General features: G+C 43.4%; 5 protein-coding genes across 5 annotated transcripts; 4 read left to right on the top strand and 1 right to left on the bottom strand.

Moving 5' to 3' along the window:
- The first annotated feature begins 201 nt into the window (after positions 1-201).
- IWZ02DRAFT_44163 (uncharacterized protein) lies at positions 202-3,802 on the top strand. The gene is made up of 7 exons (XM_066766924.1): positions 202-292; positions 344-1,999; positions 2,200-2,293; positions 2,474-2,799; positions 2,852-3,346; positions 3,397-3,601; positions 3,655-3,802. Exons 2-7 carry the CDS (start codon positions 372-374, stop codon positions 3,784-3,786), a joined length of 2,880 nt encoding a protein of 959 aa, XP_066620196.1. The 5' UTR covers positions 202-292; positions 344-371; the 3' UTR covers positions 3,787-3,802.
- Positions 3,803-5,072: 1,270 nt separating this feature from the next.
- Positions 5,073-6,456, top strand: IWZ02DRAFT_44136 (uncharacterized protein). Its single transcript, XM_066766910.1, has 3 exons — positions 5,073-5,598; positions 5,672-6,048; positions 6,107-6,456. The coding sequence occupies exons 1-3, from the start codon at positions 5,192-5,194 to the stop codon at positions 6,361-6,363; spliced, it is 1,041 nt and encodes a 346-aa protein (XP_066620195.1). The 5' UTR covers positions 5,073-5,191; the 3' UTR covers positions 6,364-6,456.
- A 153-nt stretch (positions 6,457-6,609) lies between these two features.
- On the bottom strand, positions 6,610-7,602 carry IWZ02DRAFT_470958 (Diphthine synthase; the record flags this gene model as incomplete). The annotated part of the gene is made up of 3 exons (XM_066768835.1): positions 6,610-7,201; positions 7,269-7,393; positions 7,468-7,602. The coding sequence occupies 3 exons, from the start codon at positions 7,600-7,602 to the stop codon at positions 6,610-6,612; spliced, it is 852 nt and encodes a 283-aa protein (XP_066620194.1).
- Positions 7,603-7,989: 387 nt separating this feature from the next.
- IWZ02DRAFT_470957 (transcription factor spt3) lies at positions 7,990-9,344 on the top strand (the record flags this gene model as incomplete). Its single annotated transcript, XM_066768834.1, has 4 exons — positions 7,990-8,031; positions 8,196-8,285; positions 8,339-9,238; positions 9,261-9,344. The coding sequence occupies 4 exons, from the start codon at positions 7,990-7,992 to the stop codon at positions 9,342-9,344; spliced, it is 1,116 nt and encodes a 371-aa protein (XP_066620193.1).
- Positions 9,345-11,269: 1,925 nt separating this feature from the next.
- On the top strand, positions 11,270-13,471 carry IWZ02DRAFT_501173 (amino acid/polyamine transporter I; the record flags this gene model as incomplete). The annotated part of the gene is made up of 6 exons (XM_066770272.1): positions 11,270-11,757; positions 11,811-11,881; positions 11,940-12,081; positions 12,134-12,188; positions 12,235-12,624; positions 12,672-13,471. Exons 1-6 carry the CDS (start codon positions 11,629-11,631, stop codon positions 13,469-13,471), a joined length of 1,587 nt encoding a protein of 528 aa, XP_066620192.1. The 5' UTR covers positions 11,270-11,628.
- Between the last annotated feature and the right edge of the window lie 12,768 nt (positions 13,472-26,239).

The following is a 26,239-nucleotide window of genomic DNA, read 5'->3' as shown; positions in this document are numbered from 1 at the left end:
AATGCACTCAGTTGGGCGGCTGCTTCCCAACGACGCAAACCTTTTTCACTCAAACTAAACTCACCAATTACGCATAGTCTCACCACGCATTCCAAGACGTCAGGTCTCTTCAGGTTCGTGTTGTCCAAATCCAAGGTTGTGTTGTCAAGGGGCTGCTGGAGCGGCAGCCCGTCCGAGCCACACCTCCGCGGCCGATTTCTCGCTAACATCTCAGACCTGACATTCACAACCACCCACGCGACGGCGCCGCCTGTTTCGCGCACCCACGGCCCTTGAATAGGAGAATCGCGTCGTAAGCCCCCTTGACTTGAATAACGCGAATTGCCGCTGACTCAATGTACAGGATCGCGCTCCCTTGGCCAGCGTGCAAGATGCCTCGTCCCTCCCGCCGGTCCACGAGGCCCTCCTCGCGACTTTCGCCGAGTCCCTTTGCCCGGCCCAGTACGGCCAGCTCGCCTGCTGCTGCTACCGAATCTAAGAAAGAGAAGGGTCAGGCGTCCCTTGACGGTTGGGTTGAGCCGCCGCTCAAAGATCCCGCTGCGAGTTTCGAAGATCATGGCTTCGAGCGTGCAGGCGTCGTTGCGCACATGCAGCCTCTTGGTGCCCGGCCCACGGCCAAAGACAGGGCTACTAGAACAAGAGTCGAAGGGCTCCGTCGCAGTGCTGTTGCTAGGAACGGCATGCTCTCTGCTGACGACCGCGACTCGCCAGAGACGACTGTGGCCGTCGAAGCCGCCCCCCAAGCGGACGACCGGAACGTCCCTGTAGCCCTGCCGATCCTCCCTCACAACCGCGATGAGGAGGAGGACGATGATTACATGCCTGTGATGAAGAAGAAGAAGGGGCCCAAGAAGAGCAAGCTCAACAAAAAGGTGGCGACTAAGAGTGAGGAGCCGGCCGTACCAACCACCTCTGAAGTCGAATCTGCTTCCCCCATCAAGCCGGAGCACGACCACAATAATGAAATCTGGATGTGGACAGTCATAGACAGGGCTTTTCGCGGAGCCCAAGGGGTTGCGAAGGACCTGCCCAAGAGTTCTAGCGTGAACGCGGAAATCCTGGACTGCTTGCACAAGCAGAGCAAGATCGACCCCGAGTTGGCCGAGGCCATCTTCACCATCACCAAGGACGAAGTACGTGGCTTGGATCCTCGACCAACGGAGCTCTATCGCACTTTCAAACGTTTCGTCAGAGACTTCCGCCGAACGTCGAGCATACAAAATGCTGTCCAACGCAACTCGTCACGATCCTCGCCCGCGCCAGTATCTATTGATGACACATCACGCTCCGCCTCACCCGCCGAAGACACTGCCGAATCTGTCGAAGCCACGAATAACGACACGCCCGCTCCTGCCGTGGTGGATACCCATGCCGACAACTCCACCGCCAACGGCATGCCGTCTTCTGCTTTGCACTCGCGCAGTGGAAGCGTGTCTTCCACCTCAAGCCTTAGCTCCGTCGACGAAAGTATTGCTGCAGGTCCGCCCCCAGACGTCCTGCAGCCCGCCATCACCAAGCCCGCTGTCACCACCAAGGCAGTGAACGGTGCCAAAAAGCAAGGTAAGACCAAAGCCGCCAAGAAAGGGCCGACCATCAGCAAGCGAGGCCTCGAGCAAGCTGGGCTTCTCTATTCCTCGGACGAAGAAGTCAAGACGAAGCGGAGAAAGTACAGCCAGTCGCTGCCCAATATTCACAAGTTCGACGCCTCGATTCCGGTGAGCGGCATTAGGGGGCCGCCTGCTGGACACGTCCCCAACGCCGCCGAGTCTGCAGAAGTTCAGCCGCCCCGGAAGAGACAGATTCTGAAGTTCACGAGCTCCAACGGTCTCTTGAATAAGCCTGCACTGCAATCCGGTAGTAGCACTACGTCCCCTTTTTCTGAGTTTTTCCCGCCAGGCGGTTCTGGATCCGTGACCCGCGCCACCACGCCTGTTCTGAACCCGGATGGAGCCGAAAGGCCATCTAAGCGCCAAAAGACCTCTGCACGCACAAAGCATTCGTAAGTTGCCCCGAGTTTGCTCCTTCTCTCCACGGCTTGCATCATGATCCGCCTCATACGCGCAACTCCACGTGTTTGTTGGCCCCCCTACTTGTTTCACATTTCCCACGACCACACTGGAGCCGTAGCGGTTTTGCATCGATATTGATCTTCATATTACCTTGGCATGAGTAGTCAGCTAACGATTTCTGACGTATTAGGCCGATTAAAAACAGAGCTGGCGGTGTTGCGGGTGTGGTCCGGCCAAGTGGCGGAGTTGGCAGCCCGGTCGGAAACGGAGAAGAGTACGACGCTGTAAGTCACCAGTCCTTGCAACCCTTACACTAACTTTCCCGCCCTTTACCTCTTCGAGCCCTTTCCACCACCAACACCCAAACACCTCACCCCATTGTCAGCATGCACGCAAAAGAGCTCCCTACCCCTCCCTTGCTATCATCACGTCTTCCTCCATCACCACCACTGACAGAGTGGCAGCGCTCCGAAAATGATGACTTTTGTTCTGCGTGCGGGTTTTCTGGCTTGTTGCTATGCTGCGACGGCTGTGACAAGGCCTTTCACCTAACCTGTTGCGATCCTCCCCTTGAGCAAACTCCCGAGGAACGGTGGCTCTGCCACATTTGCGCTGCAAAGACAAAGCAAGCGCCAAGAGAAGCTTTCAGCTTGTTCATGCCGCTGCTGAACAACATGCAGCGCCGCAACCCAACAGTCTTCGCACTTCCAAAAAAGGTGCAAGACTACTTTGAGGGCGTGCGTGCCAACTCTGAGGGCGCTTATGAAGAGATTCAAGCCACTCGACCCATGTAAGTCATGTCCTTCTGTTTTTAACGTCGACCAAATGCTTACACCAGGCAGCAACAAGGGCCGTGGCGGCTGGGACGAGCTTCCTGACAATACGAAGCTCAAGGACGCGAAGGGGAACGCCGTGTTGTGTTCGCATTGTGGCAAATCATCGCTCAACAAGCAGCAGATCATCCAGTGTGATGTCTGCAATGCCAACTGGCATCTAGAGTGTCTGGATCCGCCTATGGCGAACCCACCGCCTATTCCTTTCAATGCGAAGACGCGCAACGCCTGGGTTTGCCCACGCCACATTGAACACGATCTCCGCTTCATTCAGATCGACGTCTCCGGTCACAAGCGCGACATCAGGGTTCGCAAGCCGAAGAACCCCAAGGTAACCGACGTCAACCTGAGGCGTGGGTTCAAGAACAATGGTCTCGTCGAAGTTTTCGACGAGACCGAGTCTGAAAGCGACTTTTCAGAGTACGACGACCCTGAGGAAGAAGGAGTCGTCTATCGTTTGCCCTCGAAAGGAATCAAGCTCGACTTCATTGCAAAGGTCAAAGAGTGAGTTCATTCCAGCTCCAAATCGAAGTCTTCGGCTAATCGGCTTTCAGGCAACGCATGGCGGCAGAAAAGCAAAAGGCGCGCAATTTTGTCGCTAATGATGCCCCCCCGCGGAAGTCTACAGACATCGAAATGTTCAATGCTGCTGCTCCCGCTGATCGTCGCGCTTGTTTGAACTTGATCGAGTTCGCCCAGCGCGAGAATGAACTAAGCATCGATGGAGACACCATTCAGACTCTGATTTATGGCCTCACCGTAAGTCTTGGATCAGAACCCGCTGTCTGGATTCGCAAACTGACTTCCTTCAGGCCGAACTGCCCGACGACGTCATTCAGGCCGAGAACTCGGGCGACGGTTCTAAGCTTTCCTCTCCGACCGCAGAGGAGAAGGAGAAGCTCCTCAACTTGATGGAATTGATTCGTCGCAGGCTTGGCAGCTGAGCTGTGCCAAAGACTCTTAGACTCCAAATTTTCATTCAGGGCACGGCACCTCTGTCGTTTCTTTGTAGGACACAAGGTAGTCGTTGCAAGCAGGCAGTTTGCCGTGCGACAGGTTCTCGCCCTGTCTCGGCAACCTCTTTGTCCAGTCATCGGCCCAAAGGTTAGCTCGCTTACTTTTCCAACCCCACCAACACCCGACCTGTCCTCGGTCGTCCTCGCCATTCGGGCTGCACATCGCAGCGAAACTGAAAAACGGCGCTCTATCTGTCTCCATCCAATCCTATTTGCACCCACCCTGACCACTTTCCCTCTCTTCACCTCGCATTCTGGTCAAGCGTTTGCTCAAGGGACTTGATTGGTCTCGTTGCCTTCTCTGTCGAGCACATGGCTTGCACGCATCTCTCTATACAAGAACCAGCGGCGTTTAAAATCACCGCATGATTAGATGCCCCTTTTCTTCATTTGTTGCTTTGTTTCCCCATGCATGCATCTGGCGTCCTTGGGTTTCGCATCCAGTATATGGTGATGGCTCATCAACATCGGCTTGGCTTGATTTGGGTGGCGGTTTTCTGTCTGGAATCCACTTTCGCTCGTTTTAATTAAGCGGGATTTCTTTTTCGCTTCATCACAAAGAGGCATTATGGTTTTCTACCCGGACATGTGCAGACGGTGGATCGCGGCATCACAGATTCGGTCATAGCTGCCATCGTCCTACCCCTTTTCATGGTGAGAATCTTCACAGCACGGCGCTCCGGCAAAGGCAGTCTTATGGAAAATGCTGGGCTTTTTTCCTTCTTGCTGGATGATGTCAGCCAAACCCCTAGTCGTACACAGCGTACAAGCATAAACGATTGATACGCAGTTGGTTTCGCGATGCTCAGAGTGAATTACATCTCTTCAGTGTGCATGTAATTCTACTTACGACCCTTGTCCATCTGACCCCTCTGAATCGCAGCCAGACGCCGAATGATTTGCTTTGAGTGCCAGACTAGTTGGGCAAAGTTTCCCAGGGTCTGGCAACGGAAGGAAAACAAGGCCAGGGGCAGGGTTTCGACAATGCCCATTTAGCCGGAGATAACCCGAGATCATCATGGCCCAGGGCGGTGTGGCAGGGCAATTCCCCCGGCGTGGGTCATCGGAGCTCCATATCCCTGCACATTTCCTGATGAATGTAATCAACAACACTGTTTCGCTGCCTTCAATACCAAGACGACTCACTTTGGCAAACCCCAACGTGCTCTTTTCACATCTTTCTAGACCATCCTTCATCCCACTACAGTGCGATCGGAATTCCACGTCTAGTGGAGACAGGCTCACTCAGCAGCGCTGCGGAGCGCACGAATCCCCGTATTGAATCTCATCGTCCGTCGTCAAGCCACCGTCGAGGCTGAAGGCAACAACAGCCATGTCGACCGAACAACAAGAAACACTGTTCCGACCTCGAAAGAAGCAAAAAGTATTCCGCAAACGCGCCATCGAAGACACCGACCAGGAATCCACCGCCAATGTCATCACGTCCAACACCCCATCCGCCGAACCTAACAACTCAGTCGCAACGTCTGCAGAGCCTGGAGAGGATGCGACGGGTACCTCCGTAGCAGACATACTCCGACGGCGCAAGCTGGCGCACAAATCGAGAGGCGGCGTCGAGTTCAGCAGCGCCTCGACACGGCCAACGACTTCCACCGCTTCGACCGAGGTCGACACAGTTGCGCCGAAGGGAGATGATGAGAGTGCGCCGGCAGCAATAGAAGCGGTCAAGCGGTTTGCACCGCAGACTGGGCTGGTGCCGGACACGCTCGACAAACACATGTGAGTGGACGCCTCGGTCGCGCTGGAAGCAGGCAGCCCCAGGAAAAGCTACGATGATGGCTAACGTCGGAAGGATGGCATATGTAGACTCCAAGATGGCTGAGCTTCGCGAGGGCGAGAAACGCGCTGCCGAAGACTATGCCTCATCGCTGGGTGGACGACGACCGGGAGTTTACAACGCCCATTTGCCCCTGGCCGCGAGGGCGGACGCACATCGCGAGAGACAGCCTGCGGGCATGGGCAAGTTGCAAGAAATTGACCTTGGCGAAGAGGTTACGCGTATGAATGCCCAGCGCACGCAGGAAGCAACGCGCAGGCTGCAGAGCGGCGAGACGGCGGAGCCAAGCGATGAGCGCTTCGCTGGCCGGGGGCGACGCGGACGGAAACGCCGTACTAGCGAGGACATCAAGCGTGACAAGATTGTCGAGGATATCCTGAAGGAGAGCATGCGTAGGCGGCCCCTTTACCCTCAACCTCTGCCCCTTACAAACTGACAGAACCTGCGCAGTGGACAACATCTACGATCGCACAGAACTTCAAGCTGCAGAGACCAACGACGACCAGGCAGCTGATGACCGGATCGTTGAGCAATTCCGGCGCGATTTCATGGAAGCCGTGCAGACGCGCAACAAGCGCAATCCACCGGCGCCGGCGGGCAAGGGAGGCAAGGCAGAAGAGAGACCCAAGGGACCGAAGCTGGGAGGTAGCCGTAGTGCCAGGGCGGCCATGCGGGCGATGGAGGAGCAGAAGGCGAAGAAGAAATGAGGGCTCTCGGTTGGACCAGGCAGCTTCGTGCATATTCACTGCTGGTGCTGGTGGCTCTTGGAGATGGCATTCTGGACAAGCCCATGATACTGCTGGGCCGGACACAAATCAATGGAACGGGACCAGGCAGGAGAGTGATGAGAAAAAAGGAAGTTTGGTTCGCACTTCCTACACGTGCAAGATGGGATGTATCCATGCTCTCCATTGCACAAAGTGCTTCACAGCAAACGATTTCTTAATACCGCATTACTGCTGGCGCGCCTTCTCCCAGGCCGCGTCAAAAGTGGCCGGGTCCACAGCAAAAGCGCGGAGATAATCCCTTTCCAAATCATGGGTGTTGCGTCCCACCAAAACCAAGCTGTGCAGTGGCTTGCCCAGGTCCGCCTGGCTCAGCTGCTCCAGCGTACCAGCAACAATTTTCTGATCGCTCGCACCAACCCTCGCAACACCGACGGCGAGCGCATCCTTCCCGCACACGCCCTTGCCCCTCTCCTCATCAATCTCAACCATCTGCTGCGCGCACTGCGCAACGGACATGTAGCGCGGCGGCTCGTATACGACCTTGCCGCGCGCCAGCATATCCAGGTTCGGCTCCTTGACCTTAATGTCGAGCAGGACCAGCGTGTGCAGGCCTATGACGGCGTTTTCGACGACGCGGTCGTACCACGACGCCGGGCGCCAGTTGTCGGTGAAGAAGACCATGCTGATCGTCTGCCCGAAGTTGTACAGCTGCAGTCCTGTGCAGCCGATGCCCGTCATGATTGAGGCGTTGGGCACGGCGTTGGTCGCGATGTTGAGCTCGCGCGCGCGCAGCACGAGGTCCGTGTGCGTGGTGGCGCTGTGGGATTATTCGTAGTTAGCAAACCAATCGTTGAGCCCATAGCCTGTATAGAAGGATTTCGTACCCGAATGGGTCGCCGACGACGAGGAAGGCGACGTCGACCTTGTCGGCGTCGGCGAGGATGCTGTCGCTGGCTGATTCGACCATTTCGCGGTCGGCTATGATGACGGAGCGGCCATAGAAAGCTTCCTACTATCGCACAGTATGAGACTTGGATATTCCGAATGTATCATGACAGCAGTCCGCGGCTCCTCTGAACTCACCAGTTTTGCCTGGTCGACGAGCAGGATGGCCGTGTACGACTCGAGATAGACGCGCTCGGCCTTCTTGACGATTTCCAGACCCTTGACGGTGATGTCCGTCTCGTCTGCGAGACCAAGCCCGATGAGGTGGAGCATTCTGACGGCGGCCTGGGGCTCTGAGGTTGGTTCGAGTGATTGGACTGGTGTTTTGTGTCGTAGACGAATTTCCAGTGAGACCCCACTGCGGGATTGCTATAGGGCTGAGGGCGGTAAGCGGGCGGTCGGCATCGGCAGCGGAAGGTGAGGTGGTAAGTGGTTGCCGGTCTCTGGCCCGTCCGGGGTTGGCTCCAGACATCTCTTCATCCTCTCAGCACTGTTGAGCTATCCCATCCATCTTGCGCTTCTAGCCATCGTCCGTCTCTTGTGGCCTTACATATCGGATATCGACCGCAAGAGAAAGCGAAACGTCTTGTCTGGCGCGTCGTTCCATGACGCTTTACGCCGAAGTCCTCTACCCGTGACCGAAACAACACCACAGCCATCATGACGGACAAATCAGTCAAGTACCGGACGGAGATCCAGCAGGTATGTTTAATGTGTCTGGGAAAAATTATGCTTTTTGATCTTAGTTTTCTCTTCCTCTTATTGTCTTTTTTCGCTTTACTTGCTTTCACATATACCATTGTAGTGCCAACAGGAGTTCAATCCTGACTTCAATTCAAGCTCTTTCCGCTGATACCATATCACAGATGATGTTCGTCTCTGGCGAGACTGCAGAACCATCGGCGGAGACCACAACCCTAATCGAGCAGATTGTCCAGCAACAAGTCCAGGAAATGGTGAAGACTTAATGTCATGACTCTTATGAATCAGCCGCACTAATTAATCATAGCTCCGCGAATGCACCAATCTTGCAACTCGCCGTGGCAGCCGCAGCATATCCACTGACGATCTCATGATGCTCATCCGTCACGACCGCGCAAAGATTAGTCGCTTGCGTACCTTTTTGCAGTGGAAAGATGTGCGCAAGACGGCCAAGGACTCGGATGAAAAGAACCCAGGAGCAGAAGAACTCGCAGCCGACGACATAGGAGTCGACATCACGGCCACAGCCCCCAACCCCGCCACCAAAACTGCCAAACCCGGTGGCGGTAAGAAGGCTGTCGACCTGGTTTGGGATGTCCAGTCTTTCTTTTCTGAGTTCCCTCCGTCGCGAGACGACGAAGAAGACGAAGAGGAAACCGAAATGAACTATGCCACAATCCAACGTCTTCGTAACGCCGACGAGCGCACCAAGAACATGACGCGCGAGGAGTACGTCCACTGGTCCGACTGCCGACAAGCAAGTTTCACCTTCCGCAAAGGCAAGCGGTTTAGGGAATGGGCAGGATTCGGAACAATAACTGACAGCAAACCCAACGACGACATCATCGACATCCTTGGTTTCTTAACGTTCGAAATCGTCCAGACGCTTACTGAAGAAGCACTCCGGGTCAAGCAAGCCCAGGATGCCAGCCGAAAGGCATCGGGTGGAGTTAATTCTTCGGATGGCAGCAACGGTCGCAAACGCAAACGCGAGAGCGGCCCCTTTGACCCACCGGAGGAAGCGCGCGAACCTGTTGGGCCAGATCATGTCAGGGAGGCGTTTCGCCGTCTGCAGCGCACGCCGCCAAAGAGTCGCGCAATGCTCAACTTTACCGGGCTGTTGCAGAGAACTTCGCTCAAGCTTGTAAGTGTCTTTCAGAAACTCCTCAGCCATTTCGCTGACCTCTCAAGATTTGATCGCCCCGATGTGGGATTCACGTTCCTTGGAGTCACTGCTTTGGAGGTCATTTTTGCTTTTACTACCGGGTATACCCCATCCGCCAGGGCGAAAATCTGCATTTGTGGGGAGTTGAGGCCAGGTCTAGGTACAGGCCTTGGTGCGGGGATGCGGCGTTTAGCGCAACTCTCACATTGGGTACGTACCGATATATCGATTCTAATGCATGGCATCACACCAAGCCTTGGAGGGTCTTGGTGCAGATGTGTCTAATTCAGGTCGCCTTGCAAGTTCTTTCGAAGTGGACGCGCGCGTGTGTGTGCATTGAGAGGCTCAGCCAACTCCGTCGGTACCGTCAACGTCGAGCGGCTGTCAAAGCATGGGTGCGCCGTGATTGATGCGGCCATCTCCAGTCTTTTGTCACGCGACTTTGTACAGACCCATGGATCATTCTCCGATTCGTTGGAGAGACTGACAGATTTCCAGTGGCAACTTCTTGAAGAGGTACGACGAAATGACATCACTGGTTGATTGTTTCACTGACTGATGTTGCTTCTAGTTCAATCGCAATCGTGCATCTCAATTGCGTCTTCGACAGTGCCTTCGTCATTGTGCCGGGCTGAAGTAGACAGCAAGCAAGACAAGTATTTGCGCGCCGGGCGGAACGGGTACGGGCCGCCGCGTGACAGCGGGTCGGAGTGCAACCTGAGAGCATCCACTGATCAAGAGTGGACAGGTAGCCGTTCCGACGGAGAGTAACGCAAAGGACAGACAAGAGGTCTCTGCAGAGGACGCAGTTGGATGCTTCGGCTACTGTTGGTTTGCTTGCTTGCTTCCCGGCCCCTCCCATTCCGTGACCCCCCTCTTCTCCCCCCGGCCCACCTCAACAATCACTGGCAGCATTCTTCTGCCAGCCTCATGGATTTCGGCGGCGGACGAGAGGTGACTGGTCGATCGCAAGGCTCGCTTCTCGCGACCCCCTTTTGCTCTACCCTGGTAGGATTTGCGCCTGATGGTTGCGTGTGACGGGACCCCTTTTCGTGTCAAAGTGCTCTTGTGATTTGCTTGCTGCTCGTGTCGTCCAGGAGAGATAGCGACGGTAAGGGTGAGTGATCAGAGGGTGGTGACAGGTGGGGATTGCGTGCCCAGTTTAGGTCACAGGATGCTTGTTAGCTCGACAGTTAGTGCTTTCAAAGAAGAAGAAGAAGTGGGGACGGCGCAGAGGCAAGTAGGGGGAGCGACTCTTTCCGGTTCACTGTTTCGCAAACACGAAAAGATGATTCAAATGCTGAGGCGACGTCGAGACAAGCTCTAAAATGCCTATGGTGAAGGCCGTGATGGGCGGTGTTTGAAAATTCTTCTAGTGCTGTGGGATGGATGGGCTGCCATGGAGACGTGCATCCTATTTGCTGTGGAGGTAGCGTCTTCTTATCCTCGGTCTGGGCTGGGGATGCATGGGAATGGAGGTTGTTGTGATGTCACGGCGCGGATGAAGCGTGAGAGAGGCAAGGGCGGCAACCGCGGGTGGGCAATTGGGACCGCTGCCTAGCCCGTTGCGGTTTAGTCGACGACCTCTCAACTCGGATTTCAAAGACGTCGTCCATTCCTCTCTCCTGAGATATTTGTTTTGCACACTAACTCTACCCTGCTTCGACGGCACCGCCACACCTGCTCTTTTCTCATGGTTCCCATGGACGTCAGAACATTATGTCCTCTTCACTATTGCCTCGCCTCGTACGAATTTCTTCCTGCGTGCGAGTCTGTCCCTTTGGTGCTTCGCAACGCACCTCTTGGGCTGCGTCGATACATCCCACTAAGCTCTCTGGACCATGAATGTGATAGGTCTAACCCCCATGACGATTGCTAACACGACTGATTTCCAGAGGTGTGTTGTGTTTGGATGCTGTCATTCTTGCTCGCCCGTGCTTCGGGTACTCTCCGCCAACCAGGAACTTGACGTGTCAAAAGTTGGATACTATTTTACTTCTTTGCGACTTGCACCATGTGCAACCGTCGAGAGCATAGTTGTCTACTTTATCGCGTTATGCGGGTTCCGAGTGGGAGAGGACGTGACACTATCCTATCCTTCTGTGCCTCATGGTATGACAGCCCAAACGGCTGCATAGCGGAGCGGATCTAGAAGCAATCGTCCCGCAGTTTCAGCCTAGGACCATCGTTGTCACCAGGAGGATCTACCGTTCGCCTGGTGGCAAACATACGCGGTCCGCTTCCGAGCTAGCGGCACTAAGCCTGCAATTCAGGGTCACAAGTTGCGATGATACCACTGTCCCTACTTGGCACCACTTGACGTTAAAGACCCTTGCTTTCCTTGTCCAGCCTGGGCTTTTAAGAATTCACGTCTCTCTCGAATCTTGGATGTTTCAGTGCTCCTCTTGTTGATTTGCTTTGATCTTCGAGTCATGGCATCCCCCAACGACTCCAAATCTGTGTTGACGCAGGATTTTGGACAGAGCAGTCTCCACTCTGGAGAAATTTCTGATTCTCCGCAGAAGTTGGAAGGTCGCGTTCCCCCTGAAAAGTCTGTCAAGGTAGGTACATTGAATCAACGACGAAATGCAGCGGCAGAGCTAATTGATCATAGCGTGTTTTCGGCTTCTTTCAACTACTTTTTACGATATTGGTTTACCAATCGGGCTGGGAAGGTCCTGTATCGTCAGTTTCCCCTGTCCAATTGGCTCTCGTGCTTTTACTAACGGTTCGGATTCCGCAGTAATTTATTGCCTGTATTTCTCAATGGCGGGCCTCAGGTGTTGATCTGGGGCCTGGTCATCGTATGGATTGGAGCACTTGCCCAGTCCGCGTCACTCGCTGAAATGGCATCCATTACCCCCATCGCCGGTGCCCAATACCATGTGAGAGATATGGCAATCCGGCTTCCTAACAAAGGGCTGATTTTGGACAAAGTGGACCGCAGCATTCGCTCCACGACGATGCCACAAATTCATTACCTGGATCCAGGGTAAGTAAACTCCGAATCTACTCTTTGCAAAGGCTGACAGTCAAAGCTTGGATGACCTGGGTCGCATGGGTAGCTCTATTAGCTTCTGTGCTCAACGTCGTAACAAATTTGATCCAAGGCACTGTTATACTAAACTATCCCGGATTTACTTTCGAATCATGGCAGACATGGCTCATTATGATGTGCTTGCTCTCTTTCTTATACACCATCAACATTTTCCTTTACTGGATCGTCCCAATGTACGAACTCATGACCGGTGTTCTTCATCTGCTGCTCTTCTTCGTCTACATCGGCATTCTCCTTGGCTTCCAAAAGAAAAAGGCTTCAGCAGACTTTGTCTTTTTCCATCGTGTTGATTCGCCTACCACTTCAGGCTGGCCGACCAACGCTGTCAGCTGGCATCTTGGTCTTCTTACCCCTATTTACATATTTTCCGGTGGGACTAATTCCGAAGATCAAAGAACTCTGCTGATATCATCACAGGCTTTGATGCTGGCGTCAACCTTAGCGAGGAGACTTGCAAAGCAAAGATGGCTGTACCTCGAGTAATATTCTGGAACATTGTTGCCTGTGGTTTTTTCGCGATTCCCATGGCCATCGTAACACTTTTCTCGGCTGGAGACTACATATCTCAGGTCCTCAAATCTCCTTTCCCATTCATCGAAATCTGTGCCAGAGTTACTGGCTCGCGCGTCCTTGCCACCTGGATGGGCATCGGCCTCATCTTCATTGGAATCGGATGCAGCCTGGGCACTTTCCTCTCCGCCTCGCGGCTGACCTGGGCATGGGCGCGAGACAACGGCTTCGGCCGCGCGTCTCCCTACATCGCCGAAGTCAACTCGCGGCAGATTCCCGCGCGGGCAGTCACGGTAGCCTCTCTCGCGGCCGCCGTCATCGCGCTTCCAAACATCAAGAGCAAGCTCATCTTCGCGGCAATGACGTCGCTCGCGACGCTGGCGCTCTACCTATCCTACGCGCTGGCCATCTCATGCATGTTGTTGAACCGGTTCGGCCTGGGGTCGCAGACCAAGTCGCTTGGTCAGTGGAACTGGGGGAGACTCGGACCCTTCATCAACGCCTACGCCATTGTACACAGCCTGTACATGGCCTTTTGGCTGCCCTGGCCGAGCACACTGCCCGTCTCGGCGCAAAACATGAACTGGGCTGGCCCCGTCGTTGGATTCATCTTGTTGATTGTTGGCGGCATTTACCCGTTTGTCAAAAACACCTGGCGGGGTCTCGACGAGGTTCACGTCGAAAAGGTGGTAAACGAGTTGTCTTGAGCGCTGGGTGCTGTTCTCGTTGCTATAGACCTTTTGTGTGTGTGTTTTTTTGTTTCTTTTGGATGTCGGTGAGCCTCCCCCAAAAGAAATCCCGAAAATCAAAAATTGTGGTTGATAGACGATATTCTTCTCTGCTACTGGCATTTGGAACAAAAGTTGAGGCGTGATTCTTGGACGGATGGATGGGATCCCGGCTTGTACACTCCGCTTCGCAGACCTAATTACTAGGCGTTCTTGGTTGGTACCCTGGTCGCTGTGAAACTAACCCCGCAAGTCAGACGTCACCAAACCCCTCTCCTTCTGCCGAAAATTTCGGCTTAACCTTAGATCCATGCCAATGCCCACTTTCACCTCCGCAAAACAGAGAAGTATTCTCGTGACACATGGAAGCGAGTGTTGCCGTGGAAGTCTTTCCAAACCTCGACGGAAGAAGCAAGAGTGGAAGGGACATGCTTCAGTGAATCGGAAGTGAAAGAAATGATGTTTGCTACCGCGACGCAGTCTCAAACCTCCAAGAAGTGCGGGCGACGAAAAGAATGTCTTTTTACTTTATCGAATGAAAGCATCCTGAGTATCTCGTTGCACCTAATACACAACACTAATCTTGTGCCGGAAATGATTCGTACAGTTGAAGGATCGAATGGATTGGGTACAGCGAAAGACTCGAGACGTGAAAGACCGCAGCGTAGGGTCGTAGAGTCGGTTTTCTCTTCAAAACTTGTCAGCGATTGAAACAGGACTGGTCAGGTCGGCAACCATACCCACTCTACCACCTTTAGGACCCTTTCGGACGAGCTGTCCATCCCACGATCACTGTTTCGGTGGACAGTCTGGGTGGTCAAATTGTCCGATAACAAAGTTGTACAGGTTGCACTGGCACAGCCTGTGAAAACCTATCCAGTAGCCCGTGATGGTGCAGGCGTTGAAATGTCCCTGAATATTGACAACCATGTAAACGCAAGACCGACCCGTCTTCGTGTTCTGCTCCCGATCCTTGAGCGGGTCATAGTCGCAAAGCTCGAGGGCGATGACGTCGCAACCGTATTGACTCCTACACTGGATGTGAATGGTGAGGGTGCGCTTGTCGTAGTTGATGTCCAGCCCCGTGCCGAGCCAATTTCGCGTGCCAAACGCTGTGTTGAAGTCGCCGATATTGTCGGCTTTGCAGCAGTTGGGTTGCGGGACTTCCCTGTACACCACTCCGCACGAAGCGTCTGCTAGTGAGAGGGAGAAGAGAGGCATAGAACAGCTATATGGGTGAAAAGCATCTTGATATTGTCAGCAATGCCTGCCAATTCAGAGGGACTGCCGAGTTTACCTGTAACAACATCATTGCAAGCGACGCGTTTGGGAGGGCAAGTGGGTGTGATTGGAAATAAACCTATTCGAGGTGATGAACCATTTTATCCTTTCAATTCCGTCTTTAGGGCCTAAAAGCGCTCATGTCTAAGAATAAACTTTAGCCTATCTATAGAGACGGCAGAGCGCTGATATAAGCTTCTAGAAAAAAATACTTCTATATAAAGATTTATCTCTATACCTACTATAAAGCTTATATATTAAACGCTAAGCTTATAATTAAATACTAACTCCTAAATTCCTTACCCTATCTCTAGGGTATAGAAATTTACTACTCTAGTTTATACTATATAGTATCTAATAGCTTAGGCTACTTATTCTATAATATCTATATCTCTTTAGTTAGTTATAGTAGATAGGTAGTATATTATATTTAAATCTACTTATATTAGGCTTTCTTATAAGGTAGTAGGGCCGATACTACTATATTAACTAACCTAAAAAGGCATAGTAACTAAGATAGTAGCTATCTTACTTAGTTAGTCTATATATTAGGGTAGTAGCATGATATTATCTCCCTCTTAGAGGAACGCATCCTCACGTTTAACCTATTTAGCTACGAAGTAGACGCGAGTTAGCGCTAATAGGGAACTAGTCTGCTAACGCGTAGGGACTAGGCTAGTTAGTAGATAAGGCTAACTAGTAGGCAGCGTAATAAAGGCTATAATAGCTATAGGAACGCGGTATATATATATAGTAGTAAAAGCATAGTACATACTAGGGCGTACGGATTACGTAAGTACGCCGCTTACTAATATATATACCCCTAAGTAATAACCTAAATTTAGCTTATACCTATAAGAGTAGTTTAACTAGGACTTAAACTAATAACCTCTAGGTAGGTATGAATCTTACTTACTCTATAAGGTAGTAGGGCTAATACTACTATACCGACTAACCTAAAAAGGCATAGTAACTAAGATAGTAGCTATCTTACTTAGTTAGTCTATATATTAGGGTAGTAGCATAATATTTCTCTAGTAAGTACTCCTCTTCTATATTACTATTATAAATCGTTAAGTAGCTAATTTATAGGCTTAGGTATAGAGGCTATTAATTAATTAATTAATTAATTAATTAATTATTTTACGTCTTACTAGAGCTATAGGCTATCTAAGATAGAGCTATCTATAGGGGATACTATATACGTTTATAAGGTAAGTAGGGATACCTAGCTAAAGAATCTTATATAATAAAGTATAATTCTTAGTATAATGTTAGTATAGGGTTATTATAGATAGATAGTTTATCTAGGCTCTTTTTAGGTAATAGGGGGCTAAGAACTAGCCTTCCTACCATTATCTAAGTAGATAGGTAGTATCGTAATAGCTATTAGATACGGCTATTAGACGTAACATAATAGCTATTAGACGCTAGTAATGCGAGTATATTATAACTACGCCCTTACGCGATTACTTAATAAGCCGAAGATAATTATAACTAAGCTATATAAACTAGCTAAGCCGTGTAAGCTAGTAGTACTAATAGATAATAAATACTACTAAGGATATATAGCCTACTTAATAGCTAATAAAACTTCATATAGTAATAAGAAGATTAATTTCTTATCTATTTTAATAACATAACTAAAGTAGTAATTCGCGTAGTAAAGAGAGAGTTTAGTTCTCATTTTACTTCTTATATAAATACATATAGAAGATAGAAGAGTACATAGCATCTTCTATATTTATAATAATTAATAAGACTTTACTTAACTTTATCTCTTCTCTACTTAACTTTAATTAAGTTCTTTTAATTTTATATACATCTAACTAAGTAGATAGCCTTTAGGTAAAAGCCTATATATTAGCCGCTTAATAATTCATGATAGATATAGAAGATTATTCTAGGTATTATCCCCGTCCTACTTTTTTATCACCTAAGGGAGGTATTAGAATACCTAAACTAGGTATACTATATATATAGCTTAAGCCTTATATATAACTACCTATTATTTAAGAAGGTAATTTAAGTTATCTTAGTAAGGCGTATTAGTATTATCTAAAGACTAAAGAGCATTAAGTATATATTAACTATAGAAGTCTTTATAAGGCTATAGTATAGTATATAAATATTAAGGAGGCATCCTCCCCGTACCTACTTATAAGAAAGTAGAAGACTATTCTATGTGCGGATAGTATAGCTAAGAATTAAGCCTATATAACTAGTACTTAAGAGGAGTCTAGTAGTTAATAATAAATACCCTTACGCGAAGGTACTAAATTTCCTTATAAATCTAAGGAAGGAAGAGGATAGGTATTCCCCTTCTTATTATAATCTTTTTACTCCCTATTACCGGTTAAGCTTAATATATAAGTATAAGAGAAAGGTCTTTTTTATATAATATAATTTTAGGTTAAAGAAGCTTTTAGGCATATTCTACTAGAAGAAGCTAATAACTATTAATCTAAGATTACCCCCCTTATAAAGGGATAAATATAGGATATTACTATTTATATAAAGATATAAATTAAGACTCTTAAATAAGTTATCCTTAACTTAGCGGAAAGAATTATAAGTTATTAAATAACATTATATAAAGATACTATTAAGTTAATAAGTTTATAGTATTTAGAAGAGAATAGATCCTAGAAGAAGAAGAAACATATACTAAGAGTGCCTAACCTACCTAAATTAATAAACGGCTAAAACCCTACGTATAAGTATTAGTAGCTACTCATAAATAATAAAATCCGTAGTAATAAAGACTACTTTAAAAGAGGTACTACTATAGATACTAAGGAAGCTATTATAAGTTACATCCTCTTAAGGATATAGGGTGAGGTAGTATAGCATCTAGTACTATTTTTATATACTTATATAAAGATAGATAATCTAGTTCTTAATACTAACTTATATTACTAGCTTAAGTAAGTATTTAAGAATCCGTATTAGTGAAAGGATGTAAAGAAGAAGCTAAAGGACCTTTATTATAAAATTCCTATAGATCTTTAGAAGTTCTAGTTAGAGTTTATATACCTAGCTTTAGAGGCTAATCTTCCGTATAAATAATAGAAAGAGGATTTTCACTCTTTATTAGATCCCCTACTATAAACTTATTTAGTAGGAATTAAATAAGATGACTCTATCTTATTTAAAGAATACCTTTAAAAGGTATACCCCATTATACGAAGTATAATTAAGTATTAAAATAGTAGAAATATATCTTTATCATCCTAGGAAGACCGCGTAAAGAAATAATAATAGGAATAAGTAGGTAAATCTACTCTTTTAATAGGTAGAAGTTTAAGAGAGTAGCCTTTTTTAAGATTATTATAGAGACCTACTCCTTATATAATAATAGAAAATCTAACATATAAAGGAAAAGCGGAACTCTAAGGTAATATTAGATCCTACTATTAATATAGAAAGTTTAGACACCTTATCTAATAGTACCTAGAAACTAAAGTAAAGATAGTTAATACTATAATAGAAGAAGAAGGAGAAGAGCGCGTAATATTAGAACTATACTCTTCTTTATTAGAAAATAATAAGTCTTAGGGGAAGTCTCCTCCCTAAGATATAAGCTTAGAGCTCTATAAATTACTAATTTATAGGTAAACATTCATGACCTTATTAGAGGACACCCGTTTACTATATAAACTATAATTATAGCTAGTAGTTATACTATACCTGTTTATACCCTAGTTAATACTAGTATAAATAGATCTAGCTTTATTTATCCTTAACTTCTTCTATAACTTAGGGAATTAGGGATTAAGAAAAGAAAGATTACTAGTAGGAACCTTAAAGTCTCTAGGTTTAACTAATACATAAATAAGTAACTTAATTTCATTTATTAATTATAATTCCGTTTCTAATATTAGCTAGTCATAATATATGCCTTTATACTAGATATTAGGCGCTATAATATTATTCTAGGCCGCTAGTTCCTTATATATTATTATATTCTTCCGGATTACCGTAACTAATAACTTATTTAGTTAGATCCTCCGGACTGAATTTCTTTTTTAAATCTTTTAAAAGTTCTAAAATTATCTATACGAAGTAAAGATCTATAGATAAACTAATTAGTTTCTTTAATATACATCTCTAATAATATTAAAGTTAATAATTAAGAAACCTTTTTCACCTTTCTTATAGAAATTAACCTACCTATAAAAATACTAATAGAAGTAGTAAACCTCTATTCTATTATACTTAATAATATTAATGAAGCTAATAAAGATAAAGCTTTTAATGAATACCTTAATAATTATTTACCCTCTAAGTATAAAAACTACCGCGATATCTTTTTAAAATAAGAATCTAATTAGCTACTACCCTATTATATAGGAGTTAATTATTAAATTTCTCTTACGCATAAGGATTCTCTATACTTACTAATAAGTCCCCTCTATAGGATATCCCTAGAACAGCTAGCCGTAGTAAAGGAATACGTCTAAGAGAACTTAAAGAAAGGATTTATTACTAAAAGCTATACACCCTACACCTCTCTAGTATTAGTAGTAAAAAAACCCGGAGGTAGTTCGTGAATTTATATTAACTACTAATAGTTAAATGATTAGATAAAGAAGGACTTATATCCTTTACCTCTTATCTTAGAACTCTTATAGAGAGTAGGTAAGGGAAAGGTCTACATAAAACTAGATATTTAATAAGCTTTCTACCTTTAAAAGTAGTCTAAAGAATATACTACCTTCCGTATAAGATATAGATTATTTAAATACCGCGTTTTACCTTTTAGGCTAAGTAATAGGCCTACTACTTTTTAATATTTTATTAACTAAGTTCTATTTAACTATTTAGATGATTTTATTATTACTTTTATAGATAATATTCTTATTATTTCTAAAAACCTACATAATTATACTTAATACATCATTAAAGTTCTATAATAATTATATAGAGCGGGACTATAAGCTAATATAAAAAAGAGTAAGTTCTTAACTACTAGTACGAAATTTCTAGGATACATTATCTCTACTAAGGGTATATTAATAGACCCGTAAAAAATTAAACCTATTTATACCTAGTAATTACCTATAACCCTTTAATCTCTTTAGTCTTTCTTAGGATTCTATAACTTTTATTAGAGATTCCTTCCTAACTATAGATGAATTAGCTAGCTACTAGAGAAACTATATTTAAAAGTAAAGTAGCGATAACTTAGACTAGTTAAGGAAGAATCTTTTAGGAACCTTAAGAAACTAATATATAGTAAATCACTACTTATAAACTATAATCTAACTTTAGACACTTATATAGAAATAGATATAAGTAATAGAGTAGTTATAGGAGTCCTATCATAATATTAAAAAGATTATAAATAGAAACTAGTATCCTTTTATTCTAAGGTAATGTTAGATGCTGAACTCTACTATAGAATACCTAATAAAGAACTCCTAGCTATTATATAAGGACTAGAGGAATAGAGATCTATACTTATAGGCCTTTATAAACCTTTTCTCATAATTATAGACTATTAAGTATTAGAATACTTCACTTCTAAGCACTAATTATCCGTATAATAAGTAAGATAGGCTAAGTAACTTACTAAGTACTAAGTCTAGTTTACCTACTAACTAGGAAAGGAAAACATCATTATAGATATTCTTATAAGAAAGTAAGAGTAACTTAAGACTTAAAAAGAGAAATTAAAGGCCGTATAAGAGTAGTATCTTATTCCTACTTCCTAGGTAGTCCTACTTATAATAATAGAGCTAGAAGTTTCTCTACTAATAATTTTCCTTAATGAGCTCCTCCGCGTAAATAGAGAAAACCTAGATCTTAAACTATAGAGGGAAATAGCCCGTCTTTAACTAGAAAATGAATTATATTAGAAGTTATAGGATGGATTACTTCTTTACTATAGCGTATTAGTTATTCCTAACTAGGATAACCTTTACATAAGAATAATTAAAGTAATATATACTACTTACATTACTACCCATCCTAGAATTAATAAAATATAAAAGCTAGTATGGTAATACTATTACTAGCCTAGCTAGACTTACATAATTAAGAGATATAGCTAAAACTACTATATTTACTACTAGAACTATGAATTTACTAATAAGATACCTAGCCTTCTATATCCTCTACTAATTCCTAACCGTCCCTAGTAACACCTAGCTATAGATTTTAAAGAGATGCCGTAAGACTAAAAGGGATTTAATTATATCCTTATTATTATAGACTAGTTATCCTAAAGAACCTTTAGTTTACCTTATATGAAGAATATTAATGCTAAAGGAGTATCTTAACTTTTTTATAATTACGTCTACTAAATTTTCGGAAATCCTAAAAGTATACTATTAGATTAAGGTCCTTAGTTCATTTTAGCCTTTACATAGGAGCTATATAAGTTAACTAGTATTAAATAACACTTTAATTTAGCCTATTACTCTTAGATAAACGGAATTACTAAGATAGTTAATTAAGTTCTTATATACTAACTATAACCCTTTATTAATTACTATTAAAATGACTAGTCTAACCTTCTACTATTAATAGACCTAGCTTAGACTACCCTTCTATATGAGGCTATAGGTCTCATACTAGCTAAAATAGATCTTAGCTTCTTACTACGTATATATTATAACTAGACTACTCACATAATGATAATTACTTTACTAGAAGGTAGAGTATAGTCTATAGCTTAGTCTCTCTAAAAAAGAAGATAAGAGGCCTATAAGTACGCCTATAAATTAATTTAATAATTATAAGAAAAGAACTACTAATAAGCTAATAAATACTATTATATACCTAACTTTAATATTAGAGACTTTATTTACATTAAGAAGACTAGCTAGATAACGGACTAGCTAAATCTAAAATTAGACGCTCCTAACGTAGAACTATTCTAGGTTACTAGAATGAAAGATTATTTATACGAACTAGATCTTCTAGAAAGCATAAAGGTAATAAACCTTTTCTACGCTAATTACCTATGTAAAGTAGCTATAGACCTATTACTATAATAGAGATACACGGAACTAAAACCTAAGATTATTAATAACTAGTAAGAATAGGAAGTTAACTTTATCCGCGTAAGTAAGGTTACTTACGGAACTTTAAAGTATTAGGTTTAATAGGTAGGATATAATTAAGATAATAAGTAGTATGTAGTAAGTTCTTTTATTAGGACCCCCTAAAAAGTAGAGGACTTCTATACTACTAATCCTTCTACCCCTAGACTACTAAAGAATCTAGAAAAGTAGAAAAGAGCCTTCCTCTAATAAGAATTATAGGAAGAAACGTAATTAGATAACTAACCCGCCTATACTCTAGTAAAGAGAATCCTCTAACACTATAGTAAATAACCCTTATCCGTATAAACTAATTTATCCTTATCTATCCTATTCCCTATTTTAATTTTATTCCTTATCTTTTATACCCCTACTCCTCTTCCTCCTCTTTAGTAGGAATTAGAGCCGACTTCTTAAGTTTAGGCCTTATTACACCTTTAATAGAGCCCTAGAGAAAGTTATTAACCTAGTTATTAGTTACGTAGTAAAGAGTAAGGTACTCTCTAGGCTATATCTCATCCTTATATCTTTTACATTAATTAGGAGGATAAGTACTAGTAAGGTTACTTATAGTATAGTTAAGGTTACTAGTACCCTAGACGTAGTTCGCGTAATAACCCTATAAGAAACCTAGTAACTTACGGTAACTATAGAAGATGTAAGTAGAGAGATTATCCTAGTACTTAGTATAACTAGTAGCTTAATTAATACCCGCGTATTAAATTAAGTAAGCATTACGCGAAGAGCTATAAGATTCTATAGACATAATATTAAAATAGTCCTTAGAAACTAGGATAATAGCATAATAAGCTAAGTTACTAAGGCCTAATATACATATTACGTATTAGCTAGTTTTATTACCGCTAAGGGATTTCTATAATAAGTTAGCCATCGCGCGAAGATAAGTAAGTAGTAATACATACCTTAGTAAGTTTTTTAAAGGCCTTATATAGGATGAAGACTATAATCTTATTAGAAGTATCTACCTCTAAATCCTAATCTAAAGGTTATGCTAGTAATTCTATAGGTAAAGTAGCTAGATAAATAATGCTACTATCATTACCCTTACATAAAGGTATACTTAATAGCACGTTAGTATAACGGCTACTAGAACGCGTATATAAGGATAAAGTAGGCATAGTAGGTATATTAGTATATATAACATTTACGTGAGGATCTATAGGTAGAATAGTAATATATACTAGCTCTTAGGAGCTAGGTACTATACCTAGACTAGTTAGCTTCACTTCACCTTTTTAAAAAACTCCGGATATACTAATGATCGGCTAATTACGCGTAATATATTACGTAATGATTCTAAGTAGCCTTAGCATCCTCTTAAGGCATTACATTACCTTTAAGGTGCTTTAAGTAATAAGATTAATTAGATACTATTACGTAATAATTAGTTAAGCGTTTTAAACTAAGGACTTACCGTAAATGCGATAACTTACTATTATTACTTAAGTAAGAAAGGGAAGATGTAATAATAAGGGATTATTATTATAGGAAAAGTTAATGTAAGGAAGATTAGTTATTATAGAAAGGGTAGTAGTAAAGAAGGTTAGTTAAACTATAACCCTAATAATAAGATATACCTAGTAGTCCTATACTTTACGCCCTTACTAAAATAACGCCGGTTAGTTATCTATATAAGCACTTAATAAGCTAACTTAGGCTTCCTATTAGGGGAGGAATGTTATAATAGCTATTAGACGCGGCTATTAGATGTAATATAATAGCTATTAGATGCTAGTAACATAAGCACATTATAACTATACCCTTACGTGATTACTTAATAAGCTAAAGATGATTATAACTAAGCTATATAAACCGGCTAAGCCGTGTAAGCCGGCGGTACTAATAGATAATAAATACTACTAAGGATACATAGCCTACTTAATAGCTAATAAAACTTCGCGCGGTAATAAGAAGATTAATTTCTTATCTATTTTAATAATATAACTAAAGTAGTAATTCGCGTAGTAAAGAGAGAGTTTAGTTCTTATTTCACTTCTTATATAAATATATATAGAAGATAGAAGAGTACATAGCATCTTCTATATTTATAATAATTAATAAGACTTTACTTAACTTCATCTCTTCTCTACTTAACTTTAATTAAGTTCTTTTAATTTTATATACGTCCGACTAAGTAGATAGCCTTTAGGCGAAAGCCTACATATTAGCCGCTTAATAATTCGTGATAGGTAGTATAAAGTAAGAGTAAGGAAAGGAAGGGGGATAGGAAGAAGGCGTATATAGAAAAGTAAATATAGTATAGGGTAGTAGGTAAGGTAGATTATATATATACTCTACTATAGCGTTCTAGTACTATCCCTAATAGTACTATTTTTTAGTTAGCGTTATATAATACCTTTCTTAGCACCTATAAAGGTAAAAAAGGTAGGTAAGGTTTTTAACTAGTAGCATACATCTTCTAGCTAACTAGTATAGTTAGCTAACACTTATTATAGAAAATAAATAATGCTAAAGAACCTAGGTTTAATCTATATTAATGTTACTTATAATTTAATCTAGCCCTATTACTACTATTAGATGACTATATATTAATATTATTACTAATAATAGAGCTCTACATGCCGCCCTAGCCTAGGTATACTATATAGACGAATAGCGTTAAGCCCTTACCTTACTACTAAATAGTTATCTAATTATTATTAGGAGTAGGAGGATTTAGCTAGAGTAGTTATAGAGTAGTTATCTAAGCTATATTAATGTCTTTCTAATCTAGAGGGCTAGGGTCTTAGTAGAGGCTCTATATAAGGTAGAGGAGGGGTATAAGCCTAGAGAGTATTAGGTAGATTACGGATAAAGAGGTCCTTTCCTTAATTATCTTCGGTTAGAGGGGTTCTAGGGTAGTACCTATAGGAACTATAAGTAGAGGGATTATGGAGCTTATTATTCACTCTACTAGTAGAGATTAGAATAGATTCTCTTCTCTTCTTTTTACTCTTCTTTTTTCCCTTAGTCTACTATTTATATGTGCTATGCCCTAGTAGAAACCTTCGTCTAACGTATGAATTTAAGTATGAATTATTAACCGACATCTCCTTAGAATAGCTCTCTATAGGGTATAGAGGCTATTTTCCTACTATTATTATTATACGCCTTATGTGCTACCTATATAGCTTCTCTCCTAGTAGAGCTATAGAGTAGGTAGTTACTAATAAGGTGTTATAGTATTTATTAGGCGGTATTATTATAGCTATAATTATCCTAGTCTATCTTACTAAACTATACTAGGTAGGCTCTAAAGTAGCCGTAGTTTAGTTTTAATTAGAAGTAGGCTAATACTTCTAGTTATCTATACTTAGGGAGTTAGATAGACGTCCTTAGTATAGGTAGGAAGTTACATACGTATAACCCCTAGGATAGTGTTATCTATGCTTCCTAGTATTATATAGTATATATTATCTATTCTACTATAGTTCTTTATTATACGTACATCCTAAGAAGGGTAGTACTTAAGTAGTTATTCTCTAGGGTTAGCCTAGTAGCCTCCTTTATAAGGGTATCTACTTATAGGTTTCCTCTAATCCCTATATAGCCTAGGACCTATAAGAAGGTAAGACTACCTTATCTAGCTATAATTAAGTAGCCTATATCTATAGCTTAAAGTTATAGACCTTAACCTAGTAGGTTAGACGGGGTTTAGAGGTAGTATAGTATAGCCTAGTTATCTATATATACTATAATCTATTACCCTAGCTATTTCTAGGTAGCTAGCTCTATAGCCCTTATAAGTACCTCTAGTTCTCTATTATATATAAGCTAGTATGGTCTAGTATTTACTCTATATCTTACTACTACTCTTATACTATCTTATTAGGTGTTATACACTACGATCCCTATACCTACTCTATTTCCTTTTAGAATAGATGAAGCGTTAGAATATAGGATAACTACTTAAGTTATATATCCTATATATCTAATATATACTTAGGCTTCTTATTCCTTTTAGAGGTAGCTAATCTTAACTTTATACGGCGTAGTCTTTTTCTATAGGGGAAAGGAACCATGCTTAATTAGGCTTTTAGTACCTATTACTAGGTCTAAAATTATGTTCTAGATATGTTTAAGTTATATCTAGCGTCCTAGTATGCTCTCTAGTTTAAACTTATTAATAATTATACGTACTAGGTGTTAGTAACTAAGTTTAAAGAGTCTTATAGCGTATACTTAAAGTAACATGTTCCTCCTAAGGTAGGGGGGGAGAAGGCCTACTTTAATTTCTATAGAAATAATTAGGAAGGTGTAAAAGGCTCCTAGGATTTAGTATAGTCTACTATTTTAAAGTGTTCATCTAAGTATCTTAGAGCTACTAACTTACTAGAAAACTAGGGACCTATAATCTACTATACTTTATACGTAAGTAAGGTATAGCTATTAGACG

Source organism: Phyllosticta citriasiana, assembly GCF_038021145.1.
Source record: "Phyllosticta citriasiana strain CBS 120426 chromosome Unknown IWZ02scaffold_11, whole genome shotgun sequence".
Taxonomy (NCBI): domain Eukaryota; kingdom Fungi; phylum Ascomycota; class Dothideomycetes; order Botryosphaeriales; family Phyllostictaceae; genus Phyllosticta; species Phyllosticta citriasiana.
The sequence above is the reverse complement of the archived record's forward strand: the minus strand, read 5'-3'. Positions and strand labels throughout refer to the sequence as shown.

Excerpts from the sequence above, each read along its gene's own strand:
- IWZ02DRAFT_44163 (XM_066766924.1), top strand. The coding sequence starts at position 372 with ATGCCTCGTCCCTCCCGCCGGTCCACGAGGCCCTCCTCGCGACTTTCG. Across the intron at positions 2,294-2,473 it reads ACGGAGAAGAGTACGACGCT|CGCTCCGAAAATGATGACTT; the intron begins GTAAGTCACCAG and ends ACAGAGTGGCAG. Across the intron at positions 3,602-3,654 it reads CTCTGATTTATGGCCTCACC|GCCGAACTGCCCGACGACGT; the intron begins GTAAGTCTTGGA and ends GACTTCCTTCAG.
- IWZ02DRAFT_44136 (XM_066766910.1), top strand. The coding sequence starts at position 5,192 with ATGTCGACCGAACAACAAGAAACACTGTTCCGACCTCGAAAGAAGCAA. Across the intron at positions 5,599-5,671 it reads GACACGCTCGACAAACACAT|GATGGCATATGTAGACTCCA; the intron begins GTGAGTGGACGC and ends TAACGTCGGAAG. Across the intron at positions 6,049-6,106 it reads TATCCTGAAGGAGAGCATGC|TGGACAACATCTACGATCGC; the intron begins GTAGGCGGCCCC and ends GAACCTGCGCAG.